Below are 11,952 nucleotides of genomic sequence, written 5' to 3' on the forward strand. Positions count from 1 at the left end.
AAATATCAATATAATTTATATAAAGAGGCATACGTGTTTTGTGCCAAGTGCTGTGACTGGCCATTGTTTATTTTTGAGAGTTTTAAAAGTAGAAACATTCAGAGTATCTTAATACAAGGAGCTATTACACAATGTCAACTTCACCTCCCACTATGAACAGACCTCGGCTCACAGCTAAAACTTGGATCAATCTTTGCTGTTCATAAATCTACACCAGTAGGACAGACACATTTCCTTGCTGCTTGATCAAACCCAATTCCCCACAAGAAAAACAGCATTGCGGTACTTGTCTCCACTTGTTTATTGGTACAGAAAACGTTGTCGTTCTGAGCAATGACTTCCCCGTACAACCCACCAAGATGTTCTGAAAAAGTACCAAAATATATATTCCAAAATACGTCGTATATAAACCTTAATGAATCAGATGGGCGCTTCAAGACCGAGGACAATGAGAAAACTATTTTGCAGTGCGGACTCTCTACTCTATAACTGCAGTTTACTGAATTATTACCAAATAAGGCATTGATCCCAATGTCAGCCTTCTGATCAAAAAGAAAGAAGACGATTTATTACAGACATTAGGATCAATGATAAAATTTTTCTGAATCACTAACAAGAAACAAGGGAGAAAGGAATGTCAGTGTAATTCAGCATCCGAGAGCATTTCGACAGGATTATTGTGGGCGATGGCTTCATCAGGAAAAAAATAGACGAGCATCTTTCATCACATTATTTAAAAAAAAAAAATATATTTGATCAATTACATACTGGTGTTCAGAAAAAAAAAGGTCACAAATACTGACACAATGATCCACTACTGAAAATAAGAAAAGAAAAACAGCATTCAAATCAAGCTGATGGTTACTGGAAAAACACTATGCACATAAACGAGGGTACGATGGACGAGACGGATACATCAGGAGGACACAGACTCGCGTGTCATCACCTCTGCTACCATATGCGCTTCGTTCATTCAGTTATCAATTACAGACGTCGTCGACGGGAATATTAAACAAATCAGAACAAAAAACAGAACAAATGGTCTGGGTTAACAGTTCTAGTTGCGTGCGTCTTTGAATCGTTTCAAACTAAAACGCTCTTTCTTATGGAGCTATCCTTAAAATTTTCCCAGTGGTCTGAATTCAAAAGGGGAAAGTGTCCTGAAAATAATCAGCACCTTCAGGAACAGCTCTTCTATTCAGTTTTGGATTTTTTGCTGTCGTTGCCGTTTTCCTCCTCTGGCTTTCGCTTCTTGGTGCTCTCCTCTATGTTGCTCCCAAGGTGTGGGGAGAAGGTGATAATTATACAGGTCATGTTGTCACATCCTGTACCATCTCCTGAAGTGTCTGGTGCCAAGCAGTGGTCCAGCAGCTAGACAGTAAAGAGAGAGAAAAAAGAAAAAAGAAGAAACACTTAGCAAGTTGACTGATTTTTTTCCCCCTTCATGATTCTAATGACTACAAGACTATTAGTGACAAATAATAATTTATTAATGCCAATAGTAATTGTTTTTTTAAAGGTTTAATTTCAGAAAACTGCATAAATACATATTTCAGTGGTGGTTTCCAACACCAGTGAAATTTATATAATTTCAAAACTGCAGCAAAACAACAACAACTGTAAATGGCATGTAATCTTGTAGTATTTTTAAATTAAACACTGCATCACATTTTATAAAGTAATAATAAATAATAAAAAAAAAAATAAAAAAAAGCTTAATCCTGAAACAAAATACACTGTTTTGAAGTCACATAAAACATATCTGAGGGGCCGTTTGCACGACAACGTTTTCAGCCAAAAACGGGAAACGTTTTATGCGTTTTGCCTGTTCGTTTACACGACAACGGCGTTTTGGGGACTAAAAACGCATATTTTTGAAAATGGGTTTTAAAGTGCAAGTTTTTGAAAACGGCACTGTTATCGTTTCCGTGTAAACACCCAAAACGGGAATTCTTGAAAACGGTGACGTCATGCACGTGAGTAGTACGTGTTAGGTATGTAGACATGCGCAGTACGTGTCAATTTTAAAGGCAAGTGCGAACAAACGTACACAACAATGGCGGTGTACATGGTACTGTTGTTGCTGCTCAAGAGTTTGCTAACGCTTCTTCAGCAAAGTATGGATTTACTTCACTAATAATACAACCAACAGCAGAGACGCATCTTATACAACATATAATCGTCACTTCCCTACAGGTACTGTTTACTAACAAGGTGACAGCGCCAACTACTGGCCTGGCATACGTAATACAGCGTTTTTGGCCATTTTCGCGGATATGTGTAAACGCGAATCATTTTGAAAACGTTATCGTGTATCCGTGAAAATGTTTAAAAACGCAAGGGAAAAACGTTTCCGTTTTTGACTACACCGTTGTCGCATAAACGGAGCCTGACTCTGTTTGCATATTTAACATTAACATCTTGCCAAGAAGGGAATTTTAAATCAAGAGCACTTTTCACAGATCCACAGAGCTGCATTACTGAAATCATAAGCACTTTTAAGCACACAAACAGACTTTTTTTTTCCACAAAACAACACTTTCCAGTACTTGCCTCTTCAATTATGGCAGACAGGGGTCTGTTTTTACCAGCCTCAATTTTCAATCTCTCATTTACAAAGTCCACCACTTCTTGACTGCTCATCACGTTCCTTTAAAAACACGAAGACAAATGTAAACACAGACAATTTAATCAGCTCATTACAGTTCTTATCTGAAAACTGCAAATAACAAAACAAAACAAAAAAACTGACAATGCATTTCTCATGGAGGGGGACATACACAAATCACAGTTGACAGCCTAATTGAATAAGACTAGAAGTTGCAAATTGCTTTTCAATGACATTTTATTCATAATATTTTTGAATTTGCCCAGAAATGATTTAAGTGATTTTACCCCAATTAGACGAACAATCATTTAATCTAAAACTGCTACTATAGCCAATTACATGCATAAGGTAGATCCAAGAACTCAGCTAAATGCAATGGAAAAAAAGCCAAATGAACAAGTATGATCTTGAATCGTTCAACTTATAATAATTTCAGGCTATATAACTAGCAAAATCGAGCAAATATAATATGAATACTACGTTTACAACTTGCAAAACACTGTGAAAATTCAAAACATAACACACAAAATCTTGTTAGTTATATTGAGTTATTAGGTCTTACCAGATGCCATCACAGGCAATAACCATAAACTCATGGTCTTCGTTGAGAGTCAGCACTTTGACATCAGGTAGAGCAGAGATCATCTGTTCCTCTGGGGGAAGAGCCTTGTTCCTTTTATAAAAGTGATCACCTACAAGAAAACACAGTGCTAACATTTTCTGCGGTTCTTAATCGAAAAAAGAAATGTGCAAAATCAAACATTTGCGAAGATAAATGAGCCAGTAAGCAGCAGTGTTACCAATCGCTCTGGAGAGGTTCAGGCCTCCATTGACACGGCCGTCCATCGTCACCTTCCCACCAGCATTCTTTATTCTGGTCAGCTCCAGCTCGTCCTCTGGCTTGTGGTCATAGGACATGTCCACCGCCTTTCCCTTTTCAGACACCACACATCTGGAGTCTCCAGCGTTGGCCACGATGAGCTGCTTCCCACGAATAAGAGCAACTACAGCTGTGGTGCCACTGTCTGAACCTGGCTGAATAACCGAGAAGAACAAAAGTACATAAAACAGACTATGCACATGGTCATGTGACCCACTCCTTACACAACTTATTTTAAGTTTTCAAAGCATTCGCTTGAGGAAGAATTTGTTCACTTAAAACAGTATGCTTATTTTATTTACTTTTCAAAATTACTATTAAGCAAAATCTGATTTGCTACAGCAGAGGGGATGATTTGTCCTAAAATTCTCCATTTGTGTTCCACAGGAGAAAAAAAAAAAAAGTAGCAAACAGGTTTCAGAAGAACAGGAACAACATGTAGGCATCATGAACTTCAGTTCAGGATAGAATGAGGTCAGAAATATTATCACATATTTAATTTCATAAATATACACTACATTTTCCACAATTAACCACATCTTAAGAGGCCATGCGACTTATGCTAACCTCCTCTTTTCCGTCCATCCCCGGCAAGCACATATCCTCCTCTTCATCACTATCCTCTTCCTCTCCCTCTTCTGTGTCATCCTCTTCATCGTTCTCACTGCTGTGTTCACCGTCCTCCTCACTGCAGTCCTATTGGCCACAACAAAAATAATAGTTACAATGATAAACACTTGTGTGCAAAGTAGCACTTTTTGAAATGATTAATATTGCAAAAATGCTAGTATTTTTGAAAATAGAATTCAGTACACCGTATATACTGTGCCATACTCCGAATGTACACTACAGTTTAAAATTTGGTGTTGATAAATTAAAAAAGAAAAATACAGTAAAAACAACAACAACAACAGTAATATGGTGTAACATTACAGCTTAAAATAACTTTTCTATTTGAATATATTTTAAAACGTAATTTATTTCTGAGATGCAAAGCTGATTTTTCAGCATCATTACTCCAGCCTTCAGTGTCACATGATCCTTCAGAAATCATTCTAATATGCTGATTTGCTGCTCAAGAAACATTTCTCATTAAGCAGCAAAAACGGTTTTCAGCATGGATAATATTTTTGTACCTTGATGCATTTTTTCCCCAGGATTCTTCAATGAAAAGAAAATTTAAAATAACATTTAGCTATTTGAAAAAAAAAAAAAAAAAAAAAAAAAAAAAAACTTCTTTACAGTAAAATTACATAATGTGATTTTAAACCATATACAGTTTAAGGTAACTTACAGTTAACCAAGTAATAAATTTTACTGTAGCATTTTTACAATGTTCTTTTTTTCCCTTTTTTCAAATTTTTTTTTTTTATAAACTGTCGTTTTTACCGTAAATTTAATATGATTTTATTGTTTGAGTTACATTGTTATTAGAATCAGTTTAATACAAAATGTCAATTAAATGTTCTCTCTAGTGTATCTGTATAAGTTTGTGTGTTTGTAGAAGTGGTCCTGCTTCAGTTAGTTCAATTTGTTTGATTCCCATCTTTCTGTAACATTGTTCTTCAGTAACTTCAGTAAATGTTTTACGGTCTCTTCTGATCAATTGAATGCAACCTTGCTAAATAAAAGTATTAGTTAAAAAAAAAAACAACAACAACTAAAATACCAATGACTGACCCCAAACTTTTGAATGGTAGTGCTGTATTTAATTTTTTTTGCCATATCAGCTTCTTGAATGGACGTGTAGTAGGCTAGTAAGCGATGGTAGTCAATTCATTTTGTGCAAAGCTGCTTTAAAATGTGTATTGTGAAAAGCACTATACAAAAACTTGACCTGACCATTACAAACAAAACTTACTCTCCAGTTACCAGGTCAACTGTATTTGAGATTGAACCTGCAATTACACAAACCTAGTGCTGAACTGTCCAAACATGCTCGATTTACCCCCTCACCTCTTCCTCACTACCATCCTCTTCATCTTCTCCCTCCTCCGACTCTTCACAGTCGTCAAAGAACTTGGACTTGGCACTTCCTGGAGCAGGAGCTGCAGACGAGGAGCAGGAAGGACCGGCATCCCCAGTCGACCCAGACTTCTCAGCGGATCCATCAGAAGCAGAGCCACCTTCGGACGCAGCCGCCCGTCTGCAGGCCCTCATCTTGGAGCCTCCGGCCGCATCTCCAGCACCAGCTGCCTTCTCCTTCCCATTGCTGTCGGCTTCAGAAGCCCCGCTTTCCGTCTCACCATTGATTCCCTTCTCAGCACGAGATTTCTCTCCCTCCTCAGACTCTTTAGAGGCACCTGGACACGGCTTTTTGGCATTTTTGTTTTGGTTCTGTCCGAAGCGGCTAAGCAGCTCCTCAATTGTCATGGTGGCCTCTTCATGCAGCAGAGCTGCTTCTTCATTATCAACTGACAAAAAAGGTGAATGTTAATTTGTAGCAGTTAAATTGTGCATGCATTTTACAGCCCAGGGGCCAGTTGCTCAAAAAGTTGAATCTTGATCAGAATGATCTGGATTTGGAAATCCCATGTTTTGCTATCCAGGATATCTTACTTTTGTGCCGGTTTTTCAAAGCAAAATTAAATTGGATCACCCTGTTCTAGATACACACTTTTTCCAAATCTGGATTACTAGTGCTCTACGGAGCCCCTAAAGGGACATGGTGATGGAAAAAAAATTAGATGTGGGGGGGGATGCTTGTGTTTTGCATTGCATTTACACAAATAAGTACTTCTGACTGGTCCATCTCTGATGATTGTGCTAATGTAGTTTACAATCAGTGATTAAAAACAAACAAACAAAAAAAAACTTTAATTCTTGAATATAATATTTTATTTGATATTGGCAGCTGTTTGAGGATTTGGGGATATATTACATGTTACAAATATTGTATTTTTTGGAACAGTTTTAAAGTTATTACATTTTTGCTCCTGAAATCCACCCTTCTGCTGGGATCAGAATAATCCAGTTTTTTTGGATCAAAAGTATCCCGATCTTTTTCTTTTGAACAACCCATTTTTAAGATCTGATCCAATCCGAAGGCCAAAATCCGATCAGATCACCTTTGAACAACTGGCCCCAGGTGACAAAACACTAACTAGGGCTCATTATCTGCAACTCTCATTATATGATTTCACAATTGCTTGCTATTAACACGTCGCAAAGTAACATTACGTAAAGTTTCATTCAGAAATAACACCATATACCATTAAAAAAGGACAAATATAAATGGCAATCTTTAAAGAATGGTGGTCTATCAATATTAATGTTACGCTTATTTTAAAACTCTTGAAAATAAGTACATTTGAAAACATTTCTCAGGCACAAGACAGATTGAATACACACCAATAAAATGCTATTAAAGGATCTAGGGATGCACTGAATGTTCGGCAACCGAAATTATTCGGCCGAAAATAGCAAAAAAATCTCTTTCGGTGTTCGGCCGAATAAGCAAAAAGGCCGAATAATATGTACCGAACAATGACTAACGCGATCAAATAGAGGCACGCACTAATGCAGCAAACATGTCGGCAGTGTGAAGTATTTAAAACCATCAGAGAAAGATGCAGAAATCATTACAAGCACGAAGCACAGACAGCAAGAGACTGTTTAGTGCTGCATCACATGTCTCCGATGAGAAGAGGTGGCTGATGCTGGTGGTTAGGCTACTGTATGATGATTGAAATCGCGAAATGGCCTCAAACGATTAGTAAATAAACTGCAGAATGTTATGTTATCGCGTTTGGTCTCGTTCTGTATCGCGTATCTTGTCAGTGCCTGCGCTTGCTTGGCCATTTGTTGTGGAGAAAATAAGGAAAGTGTGTTCAAGCGCCAGCAGAAAACAGTGTAAAGAAATAGTCTTTGAGAGAAGAAGTCTTTATCAGCGGAAGTTAAAAGCAGCTTGTAAGTGTATTTACTGGTCTCAGTGTTTAGTGCAGTTGTCGTTGCTAGGAAACGCTTGTTTTATTTACTGTGTGGAGATGTGCCGATATCGCGTTTGGTCTCATTCTGTATCGCGTATCTTGTCAGTGTCTGCGTTTGCTTGGCCATTTGTTGTGGAAAAAATAAGGAAAGTGTGCCCAGCTGAATTAATGTAGTATTTTGTTAGATGGGTATAAAAAAGCTTAGTTTACCGCGGCAGGCGTCGCGTGACGGCATCCTCGTGTGCAGACCGAAGAGTGTAAAGTCCATCGACTCTACCGTGCAACTCCACCAGGCAGGGACACCGGCAAAGGATAAGTATCGCTTTTTATTTTTCCTCTTTCCTACTACTTGTTTCACTTCCGTTTCAGTTTTTATATACATTTCTTACTATGTGTAAGTAAGTTGTTTTTTAGCATGCAAGGTTGGCAGTGTTATTTTTTAGGATTACTGAAACTACTGTAGTCTGATTTGTATTATTTGTATTTGTATTTTTTTAAAGGCATGTGACAATGTGATACGTGCGACAAACATCTTCCCAAATTCGTAATCATAAATCTGCATGCTGTTGTCAACAAAAAGAAGCACGGAGATCTTCCTGCGGGTTTCTGCCAAAATAAAAGCAGAGAAAAAGCAACAACTCCATCAACATTCATATATGATTATAATTTTGATTTAATAATTTTACCGTTGTTCTTTAAAATAAAATGTAAGACAATAATAATGATAATAATAATTACCCTACAACAGCTCTATTAATACATTCATTATAACATTCACACAAAGTGTTCAAATTGGGATCTGTAATATATTCTAATATTTTAAAAGAATTATTTTCTGCTCAGCAAGACTGCCTTTATTTGTACTGTAAAAATACATGCCTGATTCAAGTCTCAAAAATGGCCAAAAAATATTATTTTACTAAATTTAATAAATTTTAAGTTAAATTTAGCTTTGCTGGTATAATGTCTAGAATGTAAAAAAAATGTTCAGTCAGTGTTAAGTAAATATTTTTAAATTGTTGTTTTGTAATTGATTTTTTATTTGAAAAGCAGGACAAAGCCGTAAAAAGCACATTTATTCGTCAGTTGCTCAGTAACATTTATTTTTCCTCTTTCCTACTACTTGTTTCACTTCCGTTTCAGTTTTTATATACATTTCTTACTATGTGTAAGTAAGTTGTTTTTTAGCATGCAAGGTTGGCAGTGTTATTTTTTAGGATTACTGAAACTACTGTAGTCTGATTTGTATTATTTGTATTTGTTATTTTAATTTTAGTTAAATTATGTCTGAATTTATTATGGATCTAAAGCATTTAGAAAGCATCTTATAACTTCCAACGGGGCTTCAAAATGACTTAAAACGTTCTAAAAGAAGACGAAACAATCTAAAACAACTACAAATCAAGACATTTCTTCATTTAAAATCACTCCCAAATGTCTGGAATTGTACAATTTTATTTTATTTTTAATTATTTTAATCAAGGACACTCAATTTAAATGAAAGCGAAGAGTGCCTTGGAATATTGTTGAGGATTGTAGGGGGCCTTGGAGTCCAAAAGTTAGAGAAACATCAGTATGCCATATATAAACCCCCAACACTAACCATCATCTTCATCTGCTACTTTTTCTGTTTCTTCCTGAGGACGTCCAGCTATCTGAACGAGCTCCTTGATGACTTCCTCTGTGGTGATTCGGGCATCTATAGCCAGGAACGCATCTTCCAGAGCCTGGGAATAAGATATCATCTAATTAGACTCCGGAAAGTCACATGATAGACATTAACGACAAAACAGAGCGATTTTCTGCTAAATCCTGCTGTCTTCGAATCACCTCAGAATGATCGTATTTACAAGCTCGGCACATGTGAACTCTACCAAAATACCACAGAGTCGGGGGCATGTGTCAATTAAAGGATTATAGCGGGCACAAACTGATATGGGTCATAATCAGACGAGCACAACAAACAACTATAAGAGGTGCAGCAAGAGTTACCTTCTGCAGTTTGCCATCCTTATACGCCTTCTGCTCTTTAATGACGTCAGGTAAGTACTTGGAGCAATACAGAGCAACCTCTTCACCTGGAGATACACAGTAAAAGACTCACAAAATTAAATGATCAACAGGATAACTCCTTCATGAATATTACACACCATTTTCACCTCATTCTGGAATAGTTCACCCAATAATGATTTTACCTACTGACTGTTCATCTCAGCACAAGGGGAGATTTTTAGTGAATAATGACTTTAAAGGGATAGTTCACTCCAAAAGGTGATATTTTGAAGAATGTTGATAACCAAAGAGTTGACGGTAGCCATCGGCTTCCATAGTATTTTTTCCATACTATTGAAGATGATGGCTACCGTCGACTGTTTTGTTACCAATATTCTTCAAAATATTTTCTTTTGTTCAGTAAAACAAAGAAACTGACACAGATTTGGAACAACTTGAGTTTGAGTAAATTATGACCATTTTCATTTTTGGGTGCACTATACCTTTAAAGGAACAGTTCACCCAAAAAAGTAAACCATTTAAAGGCAGAGTAAGTGATTTCTGGTAGCCAATGTTGATATTTGAAATCCCTGCCTTTAAAAGGGTCATTTGCTCACAGTCATGTTGTTCCAACCTGTATAACTTTCATCTGTGGACCACAAACGGTGGTATTTTGAAGAATACTGGTAACTCTTTTGGCGACCACTGACTTTCACCATATGGACAAAGAAAACACGTGAGACTTCTCAAAATATCTCATGTTCAACAGAAGGAGGTCACACAGATGAGAAATGTCGACAATTTTTTTTTGTGGGTGACCTATCACAATACTATAATATATGGACTATTTGTATGGTTCATTTGGGGAGCTTAATATGCTTTACTAAAATGAAAAAAAAAAACAAAAACAAAAAAAAAACATTTGTTGTCCAAGTAAAAAGTAGCAGTTTGAATGCGAGAAACAGAAATATATATTTTGGGTGAATTCTCGCTTTAAAATCGCTTACGCACACGTTAAAGGTTACCAGCTTACCTCCATGTCCATCATAGACCGCAAACATCGCAGTTTCATCATCCAACTCTGGGATGCAGTTGTGCGCGTCCTAGGAAACAAAACAAGCCATACAACAGGAGCTAGAGTCACTCTGACCTCACTGGCGCCAAAATAAATCACTCATGCAATACAAAACACAGCACAGCACACACTACAGAACTAACACGCTCACAACTGCATGAACCACTGGAAGCATTAATCATCCAATACGCTTTAATTACACCGGCTAAAGGTCATTCTCTCGTGTGTTTATGTTCAGATATCATTAGCAACCCACAAAGCAGCGGCAGAGAGTGAATGAAACTGTGTTTTACCTCCATAGACACTCGCCAGCCCTGCATGGCCGCGAAGCCGAAGAGCATGCTCTCATTCCCGCCGTTGCTTGCGGTCTTCTCCGTGTTGGGTTGAGACAAGTAAGCCCCCATGGTGTATGCGTTTCGTGAAAGAAAAGCGCGTAATACTAAAGAAATCCGGTTTGCTGATTTCAAAGACAGGTGAAACGTCTGTGCAAACTAGGTACTTGTCACATTTCAGTGTGCAGTGGCCCTTAGATGAGAGCAGACCGGTGTTACCCTGCTGCTGTTAGCTGACGGGCTGCTAACGCTGCTGGAGTTTCTAAATGAACAAACACAGATGAAACAAGAGTCCCGGCGAGTTTGCTCAGAAACTGAGCGAACTTTAAACACGGAGGGGATAAATGCTGATTCGAATTGAGTCTCTTTTAAAACACAGAAAAGCCCTTAACACGTGTGAGTCAACATAATCAACAGTCCACCAGCAAACCCATTTCACAGAGGGCGGACTTTAGGCACACCGGAAGCGGAAGTCTGCTCATGTAGCGATGAGTCGATCGCGAACGATTCGTTCACTTTGAATGAATCCCTTATATGACTCGGAAGTAGCGAGTTGTCTCAGAGAGTGATTCGTTCATTTTTCTTCGTTTACGAACGAAATGCTTGTGGAGGTGAACTAATCAATAAAATTCCTCAAGAATCAATTCCCCTGCGTGGCCCATAAGGGTGTCACGTGACAAAAGACCGAACGCCTCGGGCAATGAGCGAAATGACTTGAGTGAGGACTCGTTCGTTTGGTGGAACGAGATTCAGAGATCCGAGTCAGTAATGATCCGATCTTCCCATCAGATCGCGCGTGCGCATGGCTCATGGAAATTAGGGGCGGGATTTTGACTCGAATCTTTTGAATCGCGCTAGCTAAAAAGATTCATTTATATTTACCCACTGTCATTTAATTTAGTGAGGATATGTTGACCGATTGGAAAAAATCGTGTAAAATGACTTGATTTGATTTTTTAAATGTCTGTATTGTCCACTATTTAGACTCTATTTCATCCAAATGTATTTAAAAAAAAAAAAGTAAGCAGTAAGCAAACTGTTTTTCTGAGGCACTTTTTACCAGCTGGTGTCAAACTGAATTTTTATGGACGCAGTATAACTCCTCAAGTTCTCACTGTCCAGCAGAACAATCACAG

The 11,952-nt window shown here is 37.7% G+C and overlaps 1 protein-coding gene across 1 annotated transcript; it reads right to left on the reverse strand.

Annotated features, from left to right (window-relative positions):
* LOC107754752 (protein phosphatase 1G-like) lies at positions 1-11,279 on the reverse strand. Its single transcript, XM_016571322.1, has 10 exons — positions 10,778-11,279; positions 10,443-10,512; positions 9,410-9,495; positions 9,021-9,144; positions 5,445-5,902; positions 4,056-4,184; positions 3,409-3,643; positions 3,171-3,300; positions 2,554-2,650; positions 1-1,371 (listed from the first exon to the last, which is right to left on the reverse strand). The coding sequence occupies exons 1-10, from the start codon at positions 10,886-10,888 to the stop codon at positions 1,195-1,197; spliced, it is 1,617 nt and encodes a 538-aa protein (XP_016426808.1). The 5' UTR covers positions 10,889-11,279; the 3' UTR covers positions 1-1,194.
* Positions 11,280-11,952: the final 673 nt, after the last annotated feature.

This window comes from Sinocyclocheilus rhinocerous, unplaced genomic scaffold (genome assembly GCF_001515625.1).
Source record: "Sinocyclocheilus rhinocerous isolate Xijiao unplaced genomic scaffold, SAMN03320098_v1.1 scaffold232, whole genome shotgun sequence".
Taxonomy (NCBI): domain Eukaryota; kingdom Metazoa; phylum Chordata; class Actinopteri; order Cypriniformes; family Cyprinidae; genus Sinocyclocheilus; species Sinocyclocheilus rhinocerous.